General features: G+C 50.7%; 5 protein-coding genes across 6 annotated transcripts; 3 read left to right on the top strand and 2 right to left on the bottom strand.

The window, feature by feature from the left end:
• The first annotated feature begins 545 nt into the window (after positions 1-545).
• Positions 546-4,152, top strand: PV10_05157 (uncharacterized protein). The gene is made up of 2 exons (XM_016369777.1): positions 546-873; positions 965-4,152. The coding sequence occupies exon 2, from the start codon at positions 1,359-1,361 to the stop codon at positions 3,852-3,854; it is 2,496 nt and encodes an 831-aa protein (XP_016225565.1). The 5' UTR covers positions 546-873; positions 965-1,358; the 3' UTR covers positions 3,855-4,152.
• A 470-nt stretch (positions 4,153-4,622) lies between these two features.
• Positions 4,623-6,254, bottom strand: PV10_05156. 2 transcript variants are annotated; one of them, XM_016369776.1, is made up of 2 exons: positions 5,497-6,254; positions 4,623-5,382 (listed from the first exon to the last, which is right to left on the bottom strand). In XM_016369776.1, exons 1-2 carry the CDS (start codon positions 5,517-5,519, stop codon positions 5,073-5,075), a joined length of 333 nt encoding a protein of 110 aa, XP_016225564.1. In that variant the 5' UTR covers positions 5,520-6,254; the 3' UTR covers positions 4,623-5,072. The 2 variants fall into 2 exon arrangements, with proteins under 2 accessions (XP_016225564.1, XP_016225563.1); XM_016369775.1 differs by having other exon boundaries at positions 4,623-6,254.
• Positions 6,255-6,810: 556 nt separating this feature from the next.
• Positions 6,811-10,837, bottom strand: PV10_05155 (uncharacterized protein). The gene has a single exon (XM_016369774.1). The coding sequence runs from the start codon at positions 10,052-10,054 to the stop codon at positions 7,358-7,360; it is 2,697 nt and encodes an 898-aa protein (XP_016225562.1). The 5' UTR covers positions 10,055-10,837; the 3' UTR covers positions 6,811-7,357.
• A 3,897-nt stretch (positions 10,838-14,734) lies between these two features.
• On the top strand, positions 14,735-16,589 carry PV10_05154 (uncharacterized protein). Its single transcript, XM_016369773.1, has 2 exons — positions 14,735-15,125; positions 15,179-16,589. Exons 1-2 carry the CDS (start codon positions 15,014-15,016, stop codon positions 16,303-16,305), a joined length of 1,239 nt encoding a protein of 412 aa, XP_016225561.1. The 5' UTR covers positions 14,735-15,013; the 3' UTR covers positions 16,306-16,589.
• A 373-nt stretch (positions 16,590-16,962) lies between these two features.
• PV10_05153 (uncharacterized protein) lies at positions 16,963-18,598 on the top strand. Its single transcript, XM_016369772.1, has 6 exons — positions 16,963-17,327; positions 17,411-17,454; positions 17,507-17,534; positions 17,587-17,630; positions 17,691-17,780; positions 17,827-18,598. The coding sequence occupies exons 1-6, from the start codon at positions 17,308-17,310 to the stop codon at positions 17,997-17,999; spliced, it is 399 nt and encodes a 132-aa protein (XP_016225560.1). The 5' UTR covers positions 16,963-17,307; the 3' UTR covers positions 18,000-18,598.
• Positions 18,599-18,727: the final 129 nt, after the last annotated feature.

Genomic DNA, 18,727 nt, shown 5'->3' with positions numbered 1-18,727 from the left:
ATAGTAACTCGAGGCTGTGGGTTATACCCATACGTGGTAGAGAGTGAGCCTGTCCATCCTCCGCGTCCAGGAAGGGAGAAAGGTCCTTTTTTCCAATTCAGGCCCTGCCCAAAAGACAAAACAGCCACAGGCGCCCCAAGTGCCCCAAGTGCCCCAAGTGCTCCCTAAAGCAATTCCATTACTTAGTAGAATACCCTAGTGCCTAAGTTAAGGCCTGAAACAACAAACTACTCTTTACGAAGGTGCCTAAAGAGCCAAAATAATAATGAATAGCCAACTCGTAATCTTCCGTGGCGCCACTGATCATCCGTAGAAGCCGGGCTCGAGCATCAAATTTTCACATCTCCGCTTTCTGCCCTTCAATGGTGTCAATACTACTCCGTACGCCGGCTTGGACTGCCCATCTCATCAATGGCAATGGCCCAAAACAGAAGTACGTACCTGTCTAAGCATCGCATAGTTGAACCCTTCATACTTGGTTAAGCATAACTCAGCAAAGCCGCCGGTCCTTCCACCCAACTTTATTCCCTGCCCCTGCCAGTTACCAGTGCCCGCACCCACACCCAGAACTCCATGTCTCTGCACAACTCGAGCCATTTGCCCACTGTTGTCCTCGTTCTTTCGTCGTATGCCATCTACGCCGGGCCCCTCATTCGACGAAATGCCAACATGTGCTGACTGTATTGAGAGTAGCTGACCCTGTGTCATCAGGCTCCCCCTCTTCAAATACGACCATTTCTCGCCGCGTCAATGATCACGTTCGCAAATCCACCCTGATTCCACCGTCGACCAGCCAACATGAGCCTGGTGTTGGGCTCCAGCGAGCGTTCGCTCCCTGCGGACGCTGAACAGGTCCTGGATCCCATATCAAGAGTGCGTATGCCCATGTGTCTCCATATTCATACACACCGATCAGATGCATCCCCCACGAACCCTTCGTTCGCTTGCTCACATGGACGCCTAGCAAATCCTGGAGCGCACCCAGTCGCAGTCGCAGAACAGGCTACCCACAGCTACACAAAGCGGTGTGTCCCTCAAGTCCACCTACTCGGAATCCGGTCCATCCGAAGAGCTGTCGGCCAGACTCATTTCCGATCCGGCCACTCTGCGAAGAGTTGACAGTTCTGCTAGTAGCAAGCTCACAAAAGACAAAAAGTGAGTCGCTCACATCTTCCTATGCACTCAGTAAATTGCCTCGCTTCTCCTGCATCTGCACCCAGCTGCAGTCGGTATATTTTGCGGTCCAATCACCGACTTCTATAACATCCCATTCCCTTCCGGCATGGCAGCCATGCCCAGGCATATCAGGCTGACCTATATTTCTTCCCAGGAAAGGTGTGTCCTTCCTGAGTCGTATTATGGGCTCCAAGAAGCGAGACTCCTTTGATCTACGTGACAATGAATCTGAAATGTCCGAAAACCGTTCTGGAGGCGTCGAGGCAGAAGTCTTTTCTCAGCCTTTAGGATTTATTCCCAAATTCCCCGCTCCTCCCAAGTATATCAAGGTCAAGTCTCAATACCGCAACACAAAGGAATTTGATCGACTGTTTCTCGCCCAGCTTGCCCTTGATATTTCCAGACCCAAGAATCGAAAAAACTCCCTCCATTCAATAGATTCCAAGATACACAACATCAATGACAACCCCGCCACACCGGCGGTGGTGCCACCCAAGTCTACCATCAATGCTATCTGGGCCGTCGAGTTCTCAAGAGATGGAAGATATTTGGCTGCCGCTGGTCAAGACAAGAAATTGAGGGTGTGGGAAGTCATCAACACTCCCGCAGATCGTGAAATCGAGGAGAAATTGTCTGAGACAAATAGTCACGGAGAAAATGTCAAGCTCAACGCCCCCGTCTTCAAATCTAAACTCGTCAGAGAGTATGATGGTCATACTGCCAGTATCTTGGATTTGAGCTGGAGCAAGAACAACTTTCTCTTGTCGTCTTCCATGGACAAGACGGTCAGGTTACATCATGTCACTCGTGCCGAATGCTTGTGTGCGTTTAAACACAACGACTTTGTCACGTCGATCCAATTCCACCCTCGTGACGATCGCTTCTTTCTGGCTGGTTCTCTCGACTCAAAGCTGCGCCTATGGAGCATACCCGACAAAACCGTCGCATACTGGGCCCAGGTTCCGGACATGGTCACTGCGGTCGCGTTCACTCCCGACGGCAAGACCGCCATTGCCGGCTGCTTGAACGGTCTGTGCATCTTGTACGACACCGAAGGACTTAAGGCTCATTCACAGATTCACGTCCGGTCCGCCCGGGGGAAGAATGCAAAGGGCAGTAAAATCACCGGAATTGATACCATCGCCTTACCTCGAGAAAATGGGCCAGCCGACGTCAAATTGCTCATCACCAGTAACGACTCCAGAGTACGCATGTACAACCTGAAAGATAGAACGCTGGAGGTCAAGTTTCGGGGCAACGAGAACACCTGTAGCCAAATCCGGGCAACATTCAGTGACGATGGCAAGTATGTCATATGTGGGAGCGAGGATCGAAAGGTGTACATATGGCCCACGGCTGTTGATGAACGTCCAGACAATGACAAGCGACCGATGGAAGTCTTTGAAGCTCATTCAGCGATTGTGACCACCGCCGTCCTGGCGCCGGAGAGCACACGGCGCCTCTTGGCCCAATCTGGCGATCCTTTATTTGATTTGTGCAACCCGCCGCCAGTGACTCTGCTCAGTCGCGCCGATTCAGTCATATCTTCTCAAGCACCAACCAACAACAGCTTTCATTCTGAGGACCACCCGACCGATGCAAAACTCAGGGCCTCGGAATCCCCCAAACGCGCCCCTGAAACACCCGCTTATCTGGCTCGCCATGCGCATCCAGGAGGACGGATCATTGTCACGGCTGATTATACGGGTCAAATCAAGGTGTTCCGTCAGGACTGTGCGTTCCAAAAACGGAAGGCAGAAACTTGGGAGGGCGGGTCAACTTTTTCGAAGAAGATGTTGGGACGCAGTGGATCCGTTGCTACCAGAGCCTCTGTTACTTCATCGTCACATCGAAACTCTTTGGCTCTTGGGTCCAAAAATCAATCTACCGATCGAATCTTGACCTGGCGAAACTCTGTTCCAAGCACCACAACTCCTACGACCACTTCTTCGGGAAGTATGCTAGAGATTAGCAAGAATCTAAACGAAGAACGATCGAGAAGCGCATCGCCGAAAAAACTCATCTCGAAACGATTTTCCATTCGACGTGCTTCATCCCCTGAGAAGAACACGTTGCTCAGCCCGGCATCTGCACATGTCCATTCACCTCTCCATCAGACATCCAACGGTTCTTCAAATCCTTCTGTAGCAATTCATTCTCCCCTTGGTGAATCTCCCGGAAGCTTTTATTCGACCGCACAGGTTGCCTCGCCGGAACGAGAGCAGGATCATCTTGCATTACCAGCCAACAAGGATCACGGTGAACTAGTTTCGGGCATTCCTCACAGCGACCCTCTTCTCCTCGTTGGTGACCAGTCTTACATGGCTTGGGATACATCCAATGTTGCCATGATGGCAAGACATATCCCGCGGACACCAGGAGTTTTGGGCCCCGACGGGAATCCACTGTCTCGTGCGACTAGCTATATATCACAACTTTCTAGTGAACTGACAGGGTCCGAGAGAGACCCCGTTTCAGCTGGAGGCAGTCAGAATGGAGACGATGATCGCCAAAGATTACGAGTTAGGTCCAGCGACCGAAATCGAAGAAGGAGAAGCAGTGGCGCCAGCGGCAACGAGCTTCAATGCGCAAAATGTGGTTCCCGGTCATTCAAGGCCACCATGGTCCGGGGAAAGCAAGCATTCAAATGTAAAAGTTGTGGGTCCACTGTTTCATGACTACCGACCGGTTGGAATCGCTTCTCGAGGTGACGTTTGAGTCGATTTGGATTTACGGCTTGCAGACCATGAAATTGGATGCTCCTATGCCCATGATGCCATGCCATGCCATGCACAACTCATTATTGACCAGGTCCAGTCTATTGATGTTGGACTTGGGACTTGACATAGAATATACCCACTTTGCGATATGTATGACGAGTACTTGTTTAGTATTTTCCCCAAAAGGGATCACCCACCACAGGAAGATCCAATATAATGAAATATAAGATATGGTTCAGATGAAGCATAAACGGAGAGATTGGTGAAACCCTACAAAGGTAATGCAAGGCTAGAATGGTTTGTAATCTGGGAAAGGCAAGTGGTTAAGTCGAGCACCTAGGGAGGCAGGGCAGAGTTCGAAGCCTCCAGCCTCCAGAAGTGGTGAGGTTGTCCGCTAGCTGTAATTGGAGCGTGGACTGTCAATGACTGGGGTAGGTAAGTATGTAGTCTCTATGCTGACCGTCGAACAGCGTAATGTCTGTCGAGCTTCGTTCGACTCCGTGAAGTCCATGTCCTGATGAGGATATTATATTATTAAGACAGAAAAGGATTGGTGGGGTTGGAGTTGGAGCTGTGAACTGGAAGTACTCCGTATGTGTCTGTGGATGCGTACAGAGAGCACAACCTGAATACATCCCCACGAGGGGTGATTTTATCTACTCTACGAGATGCAAACTACACGTACTATATTCATCGAATCTTTATATAAAGACGATCAAAGCACCATATTTGTGAAGCAGGATAATTCGAAACATCTATTCAACTAGGTAGAGTATTTGAGTCGACTTTGAATCGACCTAGACCATGATTGGCTGGAAAACAGCTTATGGGAAGCAGCCCCATTTGCTGAGATGACGATATTGTCCCGCAATCCGATTTCAAAGCCGGAACCAAGCACAACTTGCTCTAGGGAGACCCGAGTTCCACGGATCAAGGAGACTCAACATTGGAAATTCATTCCTATTCCAATTCCAATTCCAATACCCATTCCCCCCCTGTAAACAGATCTGACGTCCATGGATGGCATGGTAGTCTGAGAATGAATTGAACCCAATTGTTGTTTTGTTTTGATTGTTTGTGATATCGCAGTGCGTTATTCAAAAAGAGCAATGTGTATTGTAGTGTTTTTTTAATCTCGTAGAAAGTTGCATGTTCGTCAAAACATCAACAACTCAACTACAAATTCTTCTCAATAGCAGCTCTGAGAGCTCTCTTATCGGCACCGACAACCTCGCCGACCTTTTCACCGCCCTTGAAGAGCATAAAGGTAGGCATGGCACGAACACCTAGCTCTTGAGCGACGTCTGGAACCTCGTCGACATCGACCTTGTAGAAGTCGACCTTGTCTTTGAATTCCTCCGACTCGGAGAACTTGGCGACTTCTGGGGCAATGACTTTGCAAGGGCCGCACCATGTGGCGAAACAGTCGAGAACGACTAGGCGTTCTGCGGGAGCGGACACGACGCTCGTGTTGAATGAGGATTTACTGTGGATTGGGTTAACACCGTATTTCTTTGCAGGGCGGGGTGTAGTGGAAGCAGCAGCAGAGGATTGGGATTGGGATTCATTGCGCAGTTTCGCTTGATGGTAGGCCACGTACTCTGCGAGGTTATGGACAACCATTTTGTTGGGTGTTTGTGTAAATTTGCTGGGGTTGCTGGTGCTGAAGTTTCGTTGACTGAGATGAGAAGAGAGCTTGTTGATGGCTCTTGGGCTTGTTGGTTTGGTTGTTGTGGTAAAAAGTGTTGTTGGAAGTGGGGTGGTAATCAGGCGCTGTGGTTTGATGCAGCGAAAAGAGATCGATGCAGCCACGGCGAAGGTATTTATGGGGGTTAAGAATGGGAAAGAAGGAATTGAGGGGGAAGAGGGACCGAGAGAGAAGGTGCGCGCTGAGTGATAAATTTGGGTTGTTAATAGGATGGTAATCGTCTGCTGCTATTGCTGCTGCTGTAAGGAGGATAACAAACGATGGATGGATAAATGGATGACCCAAGGAGAGACAGATGGTGATGGAAGGGAGGAGAGGGTGCTAGGGCTACTTAGGGCCAGGATCCTTTTACCAGCAAGTAGCAGTCTTACTACCTAGGTACTCAGTAGTAGGGCCCTCGGGCTTTTGTGATTTGTGTTTCCTCTTTTTTTCTTGTCTAATTCGACGATGACAGAAACGCATGGCAAGTATTCGTCATTCCCGGCCACACACGGCCGAAGCACCCTAACGCCCCCAGTGGTACCTCATCCCTCGTCTCTCGCCCATTAGCCCTTATAGCGGCACTGTCTGGAACTGGTAAAGGCACCAAGGCATCAAGGCACCAAGCAATAAGGAATTGGGTCCTAAATTATCCCCCCAATGGCCCCTCGGCCCTTTTGGCCCCCCCTCCATCCCCCTCCGGTTCGCCCGACGCCTTCCTATGATATCCAAGACCAGCTTAGAAATACAAACTTCAAAACGCTCGTGTCGAGTGTCGAGTTTGGTGCTGTTGGAGGGGCCGAGGGCATCCCAGCCTCACCAACACAACCCAACACAACGCATAATACTACTCCTCCTGGAGATTCCACCACTCGCACCCTCTCTCTCGGTTGTCAGTTTGCCCGGCCCTGTTGACAGACGAGTTTGACTGATTTGAATTTCCTGCTCTAGTCGCTGGTTATGACTTATTCCTATCAGCCAGACAAATCATCTAATTTGGTCACAAGGCCCTATACTCTTTTACCTTTTCGGAATTTCCCTCGTGTATATGATTTGGAATCACCAATCTGCCCAATAACAACGGCGGTGGTTAATCAAGGACACCCCTGCCTTGTTCCATGGCCGCCCTCACCGTCTCTGATATGCCAAATCATCACCAAAGGCAAACGAAAGCGATCGATGTCACGTGCTTAATCGTTGGTAGATGCTGCATGTCCCAGACATCTTCCCATCTCTCCTTACTACTGTATTATCATTAACAGGTATGTTTTCGTCTTCAAAGCATTTGCCTGACATGTTCCATAGGTACTTGTACTTGTACATGATCCTGCATCCGCAATTTTCCAGCTTCGAGCTGGGTAGATATGGTGTTTCCCTCCTCTTATTATAGTACATCAGGTGCCGTGTTGCAGGTATGAGACTGATTGGCCTCAACTGTCTGCCCATGCACCGACTTTCTGGTTAGTTGACTGTCTCTGTGGTAGGGTTGGTTCCATCCTATTTGCAAGTCTCGCCTCTATGTTACGCTCGCTTCTCCCAATTCAATCGCTTCAATATACATACTTCGCATCCATCCAAGTCTTCCCGTTGCCCAAAACATCTTCTCCAAAACCGTGGCACGAAAGAGTGTAATGTAAGGGTATCTTGAACTTCATGAGATCATGCAATCGTGGCCAATCTGGATTTTCGCCCTCAGGCCCTCAATTTGCGCATTGCGCCAATAAAACAAAGGAAAGACGTTAAAGATGGTGTTGATGATTTGGTATCCAATCGATCAAGAGCCCTTGACGGGCGACGTTGCGGGTCGTTTCAGTTCATCAATGTCGGCAGGCAACTGAGGAGTAGTTGGAGTACGCGGTGTACCGCCTTCCAGCTGTACCGATGATCGTCGAATGTCAAGCAGACGGGCGCTACCAGCGCTGATGTGTCTACCATGACCTTTGACCTCGACACTTCGAGCTCGGAGGATAGGTGTGGATTGCACCTCCACCGCCGGGCTCTCTCCTTCTGGGGATACTCCTTCACCCTCGTCATAACCCGAATGAACCACGCGACTTTCTCTTGGCGTCTCACTTCCAAATTCTTTGAGAAGCCCTTCGGTCGACTTGGCCCGATTCGGCTGCTTAACAATAGTGGCCTGTCTCGCAAGTCCTTGATGCCAAGCTTCCGTGGGAGGTTCGCTCGCCTCTCTAGGGAGAGATGGTATGCCGGGCACTGGACTATGTTGGCGTTCGCGTTCTAGGTCAATGATGGTGCTGCTAGCTTTCCGTCCTGACGATATCAACGAATCTCTCCGCCCAGTGGGACCCGGCGTCAAGCGGTCGTAGTAGTCGTCATCTTCCAGTCCGTCTTCGTCCATGTCAAAAGCTCCTGCTATGGACTGGGGCGGGATGGACGATTGGCTGTGACGGAGATGGCTCATGGCGGCGGAAGATCTCTTCACCGGCTTGCCTGATAACCAAGATCCCTCAGAGTCCACTGACGCCAGAGACTGCGACATTACCATGCCGGAGGGCGCGAGACTGCTCATATCAAGATCCGTCGCTTGAGCAGATCGAGATTCAAGGTGCCCACGATCCAGAGCCGGGTTACTCGAACTTGTCGCGACGCTTCTCCCATCCAAGGTCCCCGAGATGGAGTGGCTTGGCGCTCGTCCGACCGTCCTTCCAGCCAGTGACTCAGACGTCACCATAGCTTCGGGAGACTGGACTCGAGAATCGGGTGGCGACATGGGAAGTTCAGGCAGGTCTTCCCGAAACTTGGACATTGTCCGTTGGGGAACATGACTTGCGTCAGCCTTACGAAAAGTTCGAGGTATAACCACAGGAGGTGCTTGCTTATTTCGAACAAAGGATTCCCTCGAAGTGTTAGAAAATTCCGAAGGAGTCCTCCGCCCATGATCTAGGACAGTGAAATTCCGCTGTGTTCCTCGTCTGAAGAAGTTGGTCCAGGCGCTAACCTTTTGACTGCTCTGGTCTGAAGGTCGTCGATCGGATTGATGCTCCGAGCTGTCGAGCGTCGGCTCACGGCCTAGCGCTGATGTCTGGGAAAAACTGCGGCCATCCGCTGGACGATGGACAGGCGAAATAGGCGGTGATATAGTGAGCGCCCGTGAGGGTTGCTTTGAGTTTCTCGACTCAACAGGCGACACAGTGCGAAGTGGAGACTTGACTGGTACAGGGGGCCCTTCCGTCTCCTCCTCCTCCTCCATTCTCGCGAATGGATCCTGGACCAGGTCGACATCTTTCTCATCCTCGAACGGGTTTCGAATTCCCAGGAAAGGACGAGGTCGAGATGCCTCCTGGTCAGCGAAAGGATCTCTCTTGGGGGAATGGGAGTCTGGAGGCTGCTGTTGGTTTGCTGTAGTTGATGACTCTGTGGGAGGGGGCGGCGAAGAATGGCGGCCACGGGTCTCCATCTCGTCAAGCCCAAGTCCAAATGGATAGCCACCAGCACCATATACATGTCTGCCACGGTTTTCTTCCTCCCTTTGCCTGTCAGCCTTTCGCTGCAGCTTCCTGTGTAACCGATCTCTGTCAGCTGCTTTCTTTCGCTCATGCCGCCGCCGATCTCGGTCCATGAGCTCTCGGAGGCCTCCAGCATCGAGCTCATCGGCTAGGTCGTCGATCCTTTTTCGCGATGTGACAGGTTCTTCTTCAATGGCTTGCTGGATGGAAGGCTTGATCCTTGACGGCTGTTTACTGGCTGCAGACCGAGCGTTGCTGACGTAGGTCAGAGTCGGCCGAGGGCTTAAGGCAGCCAGTATCCCAATCTTGAAAGAAGCATAACTAGAATAGTCGTCTGATTCCTGAATGTTCTCAGGTAATGGTAGCGAAACCTCAGAAGCTGGTCGTTGGAGTCGCCTGTTCAAGCCACCGGGAACCTGCTTGGTGTCGCGACGGAGTGGACCCGAGCCCGAATATGTAACTGGTCGCTTGATGCCGGGGACGTCAATTGGCGAGCTCATGGCTCGTACTTCTCTTTCCCGCGCATAGTCCTCTGCCTTTCTCTTACTTGACTTCCTTCTGTGGAGGGTCGGGTCTTGATTCTTTGGCTTCAGAAGTAGTGTTGGAGCTGGGGGAAGCGCAGTGAATTCCTCAGGTCCGATGCTAGATTGTGACATGGGATTCTGAGAATAGATGTCGGAGCCACGGATGCTTCCAGGCTCGTATGCTGAGCCTCTTCTTGTGGAGCTATTCTCACCACCGAGACCAGTGACAGGTGACGTAAATGAGCGAGATACAGCGCCCTGTTGACTGGGATATCGCTGTTTAGAGAGACGTCGGGGTTTCTCAACATGGACTTGTTGACTATTTGCGCGCCCAATGGATCCGAAATCTTGGGATCTGTTGCCCTTCATCCTCATCGAAGGTTCGGCTGAGTCTTTCTCGAGTAATGTGTGGCGACCTTGGTCCTCGGCTTGACTGACGCGGCGGCTTTTCCTGCCTCCTCCAAAGGGCCAAAATCCCATACTGCGCCCCAAGCCTACCGTATCGACGGTAGGTCGAACCAAGGCAGTTTCTTATGGGATGCTGCGCAATGAACAGGACAAGGAAGGGGAACGCGCTGGAGACATTAACGATTCGAATACCGAGGTGTGGCTGGGGTGAAAATGGTTGTTGATTCTTCGAGACAGCAGTTCGGTGCGGTGCGGTGCAGGCGACACACTCGGCTGGGCCAGAGGATACAGACGCGAATTTGAAGCAGTGGTAACTAACAGGTGCGGTTTGTTGATTAGAAGGTGGAGAGTCGGCGCACGAATGGGTTTTGGTGAGTTGAGGCTGGTCTCGATGGTTCGGACAGTGGATGGAAAAAAGTGCGAGGTGAGGGATAGGCTGAGTGTTGAGAGGCAATACGAAGCTAGGTAGGTAACGAAGGTGATGAAGTTGGACTGTGGCTTGTGCACAACGAGAGTGAGTCAGGAAATTCGGTAGGAGTTTGGTGCAGAATGCCGAACAACAAAGATGCGGAAATGATGTATAGTTGGAAGCGTGGCAGATGATGGACAGTGGATGTTGAAGCCTGGATTTGTTTGGAAGTGAGTGACGAATGGGCAAAGCAATGTGATGTCGAAAGTGGGCATGCAAGACCCAAAGTGGCACTGGAGAGGCGTGAGAAGGTGGATCGGTGATTCGTGCAGGCGTCCCAAGGTTGGAGCTTTACTGCAGAGGAATGGGTATGAATGGGTATGAATGGGCACGCCGGGGATCTGAGGTTTAGCCTCTGTTGGCCTCTGCTGATCTCAGATGAATCTACCAGTTGGCTTCGTAGGACCGGGGGTAGAGGGGACAGACAACCAAAGAGATAAAAAGTGGCACAGTGACCACACCAAGAGGGATTTCCCTCCGTCAAGTGACAGACGCCCCCGATGCCGATGCCGTCGCCAGCCACTGGCCACTAAGCACGCTTGTATTCGGGGGCCGGGGGTGCCTTGGGGTCTAAGTGGCTCACCAATGGACGAGTTCTGCAGACCCCAAATGAGGTTGTGGGTGGAGTTTGCACTCATGATACTCACCACCCTCTGTAAGAATGCACTACGACTGATCGTCCAGTACGGGTGGCGTTGTTGTGCCTCACCTCTAATCCAGGATGCTTTCTTGGTTCAGGTAGTCTGATATCGCAAGTGGACCAAGTTTTATCCTAACTAATACGTGAAAAAAAGTATACTCATCAAAGCATAGGTAGTATGAGGGTGTCATACCTTTCATTCGGTACCTCTACTCCGTAGATTGCATATCATCAATGCGCCTAGAAGACTGTGGTGAGTCCCTAACGCTCGGGCCCTCGCGCCCTGGATTTAGCGTCTGGGCGGTCTCTTTAAACCCTCTGCTTGCGAAACAGCTCAAATCACAAGCAATCTACAATCGACCGGCTCAGAGTACCTACGTGTCCCAGGTCACCATTTGCAGATTCGTAACAAGACAGAACAAGGGACTCGATGGTCCTGACTCGCTAAGCCGTCAGGAACACCCGCCATCCTCGTAATACTGTTGTTTTCGAGAAGCGTAGGAGGACTAGGGCACGTCACCGACGGAAGCTGATGCACAGATTGGCTGCTCATCGACGTGTCTAAAATCAACCCAATTCTGGCGGCTGTCACCACCAGCCAGTCGTACCAGTCCAAGAGTTCAGACAGAATTTTTGACCCCCAGAACTTAATATCAAGTTGTTGTTAGCTTCATTTAGACATAGGTAATCAGATAACTGTCCCACTCCATCAATTTCTGTTGTTTTGCAACTTCCTGCCCCCGCATGGCAAGCTGCAGAAGACCAACAAAGTGTTCTCGATCTCCCCACCAGTGCTGCCACTTGAGCCAAAGAGAAAACAACAACACAGCAACGCAGGCGATTAACAAAGCATCTTACGAGACAACGCAGCTAGAGTGGTACGGTAATTCGTCGAAGCCGAGCACCAAAACTTCGTTGAGCTGATAGTATCACTCTGATCGGAGGAGGCAACCAGCAGCAAGGCCTTCCAGCGCCAGTCAGTGTTAGGCTATTCTGGTCTAACCAGATAAGTGATGCTTCGACGACGTTCATGTCGTGCCCAACCGTTGAGGCAGAGTCACACCCGTGTTGACGTCTTTCGACACAGAGATCTTTGCATTGCATAAGCCATCCCTTTGACCGCGCGTTTTTTGAAGATTATCTGCACGTTCTCCCCATAGAAATCGTGCAGTGACTGCTCACCTTCTGTTCGTTGGCAGCAGTGGGGGCCCTCCGGGCTCCTGGGGTTCCCAATATGACGTCCATGATATCAACACGAGGCAGGCATGCCCATGTCTCGCTTTGATATGATCAGCGGCCCCTCCACTGTCGGCCGATCATTTTAGCTACCTATGAATAGCATTCAGATCTTCCATCATGAAAGACCAGACAGTGGGCTGTGCTCCATCTACTCGGGACAGCTGGAGAGCACAGAGGCACCGAGGATGCAATGACTTTCGGGGTAGCGCGTGGAAGCCATTATCCGGCTTGGATCACGCCTGGTGACTGCTCTCGGTTGCTTGGCCGCATTCAAACATGAAGATCCTGTGCCGTACTCAGTAGTGGTGGGACAGATGTGAGACCTGCACATGGTTCACGCTGTACTCGGAGCGTATTCTGTAAATACGAACATTTCCCTAGTTGTGAGATGGGCAACTAGACGAATAGCCATCAAGAACAATTGAGACCTACACATACTACGCAAGTGGCTCTCGGTTGTGGCGTCAGGTTCGGAGGATTTGTTGGCACCACCAGGAAGTCTGCACTCGGCTTCTCGATAGTCTACATATTTGGACGTGACCATATACACCACACCGCAGAGGTGTGTTCAAGGTTGTTACCTCAACCTCAAGTCTACTTCACTAATTAAAAGCCGCACTCTCTCTTCCCTGCCGTCCGTCTACTAGACCTGTTACCCGCATTAAAATGGAGCGGTCTAGCTCTCTTCCCCACCACCGAAGCCCGGAGTACAAAAGTGTGGAGTGTTACTAGTGTGATTTGGTGACATGGACATCAGAATGCTCACGATAGAGAAGCACTGCCTTCTTCAAAATCCATTTGACCTTCTCTAGCCTACTGCCCTTCGGTCTGCTTGGTTCAGAACAATGCCCGCCAGCTGTTCAACCTCATGTATTGGTCAAATTGTTATCTGCCTAGATACCTAGCTTTTGCCATTCACCGATTTAGACCACTTTCCCTTCACGTCCACGCCTGAGCCCAATCATGGTGAGGACCTCAATTTCTTCCATCCCCACCCCCAGCCATAGAGTTCTTCATTTTTTAGCGTCGGTTTCTGAAAGGCCATCTTCTGATTGACCGAGATAGTCTCTAGCAGCAGTCGTTCTTCCATCCTTGAGCCCTGGCTGTTATAGTAGACCCATGAGATTTTACTAGAATTCTTTCCCAACAACGATGTGAGTACCCTCGAGAGGAGCTTGAGTGACTGCCAACATCAGCTTAGTGCTTGTGATCTCAAAGAATGTACCGGTCAGAAGTCGAAACCCCAAGCCTTCATCTTCAAGCCCTTGTCTGCCATGTCTTCGGGTCCTCGACGCCGCTAACACGCCAAAAGACGCTCTTCTCTCTCTCTATTGGTTTTCAAAGCCCCTCTTCCACAAATCGATTGCCTTGCTACCACGAAACATACCTCAGAAAAGTATGTGGACAAAAGTCTTTTTCCGGAGGGGTTAGGAGTAGTAGAAGAGATGCAATACCACTGGTCAAAACAGACATTTGGGATCGGACACGATCAGTTGTTTCATGGCTAGGACACCGGACTGCATGAGATACTGCAGGCGAGCAAGACGTCTTGCATAGGTTGAACACCTTTGCGAGGCATACAGAACAATCCTCCAATGGCGTCTGGATACGAAGGCAGAAAAGGTAAGATCATAAGCGCGATAGGACCCATCGATGGTTGCTCCGGAAAGATGTGAGGGCCCTTTTGAGGCCTTCTGAGCTGTTTTGATGAAACTCTGCACCCAACCCGATATTTCTCTGTTAGGGTGCTTATGAATTCCCACCGTACCAAAGTTTTCTCACCTTAGCTTCTCAAAAGAGCGGATCTCTGAACAACTAACAACACTTGAGCGACGGAACAAGGTTAAGCTGCAGGTTGTGTGTTTGGTTCAGCAATGTAGGCCCATTTCGATGGAGAGCAGGATGATATTGCTGACTCTGGTCGTGATATATAAATCGTTCTCACGCCCCAGGTTTCTCAAAGACTGTAGCCGTCCTTTATCCATCTGCTGACAACAAGTTTGAAACACATGCTGTGAACCACCGAAAATACCGGTTTGTTTGATGAGTGACAATATTTGCTCTACACTGCTAATAGAATATGTAGAAAGACAACATTAGCAAAGTCCTGATCGTGATCAGAAGAAATCGAGGATCAACCGAGGCATCACAGCCAACAGCCAACATTCGATAGGCGATAGAGGCGTTGCCTGTCAGGCGTCATAGCATTCAAGAGGCGCCCGGAGCAAACAACTTCCTGGTAAGTAAGGTATGCCGAGTCTTGGGGTGGGCCCCGGGCCCCTCGGCCCCTCTGACTTCCCCGTCGTTGTGTTTGACTTCCCCCTGTCTGAGCAATCATGTCTCTCTCCTTTCGTGCCCCAGTGCCCTGCCTCTTTAACCATCCCTTTCCGTTGCCTTTCCAAACCCACGGAGCCTGTAAGCCTGGCAGCACTACCAACAAGATTGCAGCCCAGCCCAGCTGGCATCCTCCCTCACTACCTACTGACCACTCAACTACATCACCGATTTCTCTTACTTTTCCCTTCCGTGTCTGCAAAGCCGCAGGACTTGCCCACCACACTGTTGCTGCTCCTCAATTTCCATATTCACCCACGTTCTGGTTATGTCTTCTTGAAGAGGAATCAGACGATTTGTTTCTTGTTCTCTCCATGCAGATGCCCTTGTCAATGGATCATTTGCAACCATGGCTGACCATGCAGTCCACGTACAGCTTCCAAGCATGGTCCGAAAGCCTAGGGCTGTATGGCCCGGCCTCGCCAGGATGGGAATGTATCAGAAACAGATAGCAGGTGACGGTAGGTTCAACTCTGTTCCATCTATACCTCGCAATGTACTGACTGTATTGCAGGAAATTGTCTCTTTGCATCCTTATCTGACCAACTGTATGGCAATCCCGAGAAACACCCCCAAATTCGTGCCAGTGTCGTCGAGCACATGCGAAACTTTCGACCTCTTTTTGAGCACTATGTCCACAAAGACGACGTGCAACAACGCAGAACACTTCGATCTACTACCGCATCATCTCGTCAAGAGTCGGATGACGCGTTCGAGGAGTACCTTTCATTGATGTCACGAGGTGGTACATACGGGGGTGAGCCAGAACTCGTGGCCTTCTGCCAGGTCTACAACCAAGATGTCACCGTCCATCTTCCACGAATTCAAAACTTCGATCGAGACTCAATCCCATACACAAACCCATATCGCGACGGGCCTCCTTCCACACTGCCTCTTCACATCTGTTATGGAGGAGATGAGGTCACGCGAGCCCACTACGACTCGGCTCGAAGCAGGGATGGATCGATTCCACGCGGCCGTGATAGTCCCCTACTCAAGCCCATCGACATTTCCGACAGCACACCTATCAGCTCGCCGATCCCAAGCCCAGGTCACCTCCTCAGCACCAGATCCATTCGAAACAGCAGATCCGAAATCTCCTCCGAACTCATCCACGACTTGATTCAGAAGAGCAAAAGAGACATCGATACCAACACAGACCACTCGGCAGACAAGGCTCGGGCCCGAAGTCCATCAGTCACATCTTCTCAACACAGCTCTAGCTCCAAACGATCTCTTGACGATGATGGGGACCAGACACGGTCAAACAAACGCGCCGATCGAAGAAAGAGCACACGAAGACGTGTCGACATGGTCGTCCTCACGCCAGATTTAGACAACGACTCAGAACATCGACCATTCGACGAATCCTCATACGCAGATCATTCTCCCAGCACTCAAGACTCATCGGCTGAATCTACCGGCCCCGAAAACGGCCGGTTATCCACTCGAATTCGATCATACACCCTGGAAGATGAGGAGGATCAAGTCGATGGCTCACGAAAGACTGCCAACGTTCCCCACCGGTCACAAAACCGCTCCTCATTGCATATTGTGACCAATCTATCGGTGCCAGGACATCCTCCTAGTCCTCGGATGATATCGGTAGCCGAACGGCCAAAGTCAACGTTGCGTGCATAGCGTTTCCCACGGAGTCATGGTTGATCGTCACAATTCCTGTGTCTTGGTGAGGCATGTCGCATGGCATGGGCTGCATATGATACCCCAGCATAGCATAGCGTTTGGAGGTCTGTGTAGAGAGGCTCACACAGGACCCTTTAAATCTGAACCATAGGCGGGTTCCGGGCATGATTTATGAATAATGGTGATATTTTAGGCGAGAACATGGTTGGAACTCTGAGGAGTCCAGGTCTTGATAGAGCTACATAGCTATCTGTTGAATCAAGTTAATTAGTCGTAAATTGTTTGATGTCCTGGCCACATGAACCCCAGAGACGTCGCGTTGCCGTGTCGACTGGCGAGATGCGCTTTGTTTGCCAGCCCCGGATGTGGATTCCGTCACGTTGGGTAGCAGACGCATATATCTGATGAGTCCCGACCATGTTCTTCTAATCACGGGTACCTGGCCATGACTGATCATATCAAGATGAGCGAATTATCCTTATATGACTTGACCATCACCATCGCAAGCATTTGCCATTCTTGTCTGAGCATGTGAGGTGGATTTCAAGCTTTTTGTAAGTCGGTACCTCAGGAGGAAGCCAACAGACCAACAAAGTGGCCTTCTTGGCACACGCAGCCAGCTGCAGTATATGGAGTAGGTTACCTCATAGCACTGTACTCCGTAGCAGGTAGCTACCTAGCTACCTTAGGGGAGCACTGGGGAGGTTCAGGGATCCGCTCAACTTGTGGAAGTGCCCCCAGAATTGTCCTTCGCATTTCAGAATCAGAATTCATCGTTACAATTCTGCCTGATTCCCAAACTTCTACCTTGGTCTCCTCGAACACGCTTCATTCGAATTACAAATTCACTTTGACAACTTCGGTTTCTTTGATCCTTCGACCTGCATCTCCACTGATCCGCGCGAGAGACGCCTGCGCTCGAGTAACCTCATCTTTACCTCACCACAACCAACCTCTACCGGCGTTTGTGTCTACGTGCGCCTTCATTCTACAAGCAAAATGGATTTCTCAAACATCTTGTACGTTTACACCATGGTTGCGTCGAGAAGTATCAAGACGCGATGGTACAGAATACAAAGGGAGAGATACTGACTCGCAACAGCCGGTTGGTCAACCTTGCCGTTGGCGGTGTCATGGTGCTTGGAGGTATGTACAGAACAACACTTTCTGGCACCGCGCCTTCTAACTCCTATTACAGGTATCAGTCAATTCTTCCATCTCGGATTGTGCGTCACTCTCTCGTCAGCCTGAACCTGGCCAAAACTGATCGAACAATAGGCGGGACATCATCATTGGCGTATATGTCATTATCTTCGGCCTAGGTATGCATATTCGCAGATGCGATATTACAGTCCGAGGAAACATACTGATGTTCTCTGCAGCCGTGGCTGGACTTGAATTGGTCCCTCAGGTTCCCCCATACATTCCCAAATACGCCAGCTTCTTATTCTCTTTCCTCGGCCGTGGTGTTTGTGAGTATATTGCTCTCACAACGTGTTCTGGGGCTAATCCCTGCAGTCTACGTCTTTGTCGGTTCTATCATCCTCGAGCAAAACTGGTTGCGCATCGCCGCAGGATCTATCATTGGCCTCGTCGGCTTGGGATATGCTGCCTTGGAGTTCGTGCCATCAATCGAGCCACCTTCGAACATGAGGGATGCGGATGCTGGTTGGGGCGCCGAACAGGTTTAAGCGGCGTATCATGAGGTTTTGGCTGTTCCATTTTGACGATTGCGACGAACGCAGACTCACATGCTCGTTGCTCGGAATATCGCCATTTTCCGCAGCCCGCTCATCATGAGTCGCAATCCTCGTCTCGTGGAATTCTTGAAAGGAAACAGGTCAGAGTTTCCAAGGCTCTGATTGTTGTGTATAGTATGCAGGTGGGTGATCGAGGATGGGGGATGCAATGTAGTATTCGACGATTCGGTGGTAGGCCATCGTCAACAAAGGAGGTGTCGCAGGGGCCGATCATTCCTATCCATCAGGGGGAAGAACGTTGACATTTAGCACACCAGAAAACGCTGGTAGCTGGTTGCAGATGAGCAACAGCCATGAGACTATCCGATCATGAGAGTCTTTCAGCCATAAAGGGTGTCTTTGCTAGGAGTGACATGATATCATTATGTTACAAACATACTTTCCTACCATTCCAAGACTGACTGTTGGATTTGTCCGTAGCACGACGACGGCGTGCCAATGCGTGGAGCTCGATCCAGAAGAAGACCAAATTGTTGAGATTGGTGCGCTCTGTAGACAGTTTCAAGACTTTTAGAACGTCATTTCGGGCGACGCGGACATTATTTCCAGGGGTTCTTCTTAGCCTGTAACCCATGAATTGCAATGAATTGCACCAGACGGGAAGCCTAAGGGCCCCAGGGCCCCATTCATTATGACCGAAGTGCCCAAGCGGTCCTCGG

The sequence above is a fragment of the Exophiala mesophila genome (genome assembly GCF_000836275.1).
Source record: "Exophiala mesophila strain CBS 40295 unplaced genomic scaffold supercont1.3, whole genome shotgun sequence".
In the NCBI taxonomy this organism is placed as follows: domain Eukaryota; kingdom Fungi; phylum Ascomycota; class Eurotiomycetes; order Chaetothyriales; family Herpotrichiellaceae; genus Exophiala; species Exophiala mesophila.
Note: the sequence above shows the minus strand (reverse complement) of the source record. Positions and strands in the feature narration are given on the sequence as shown.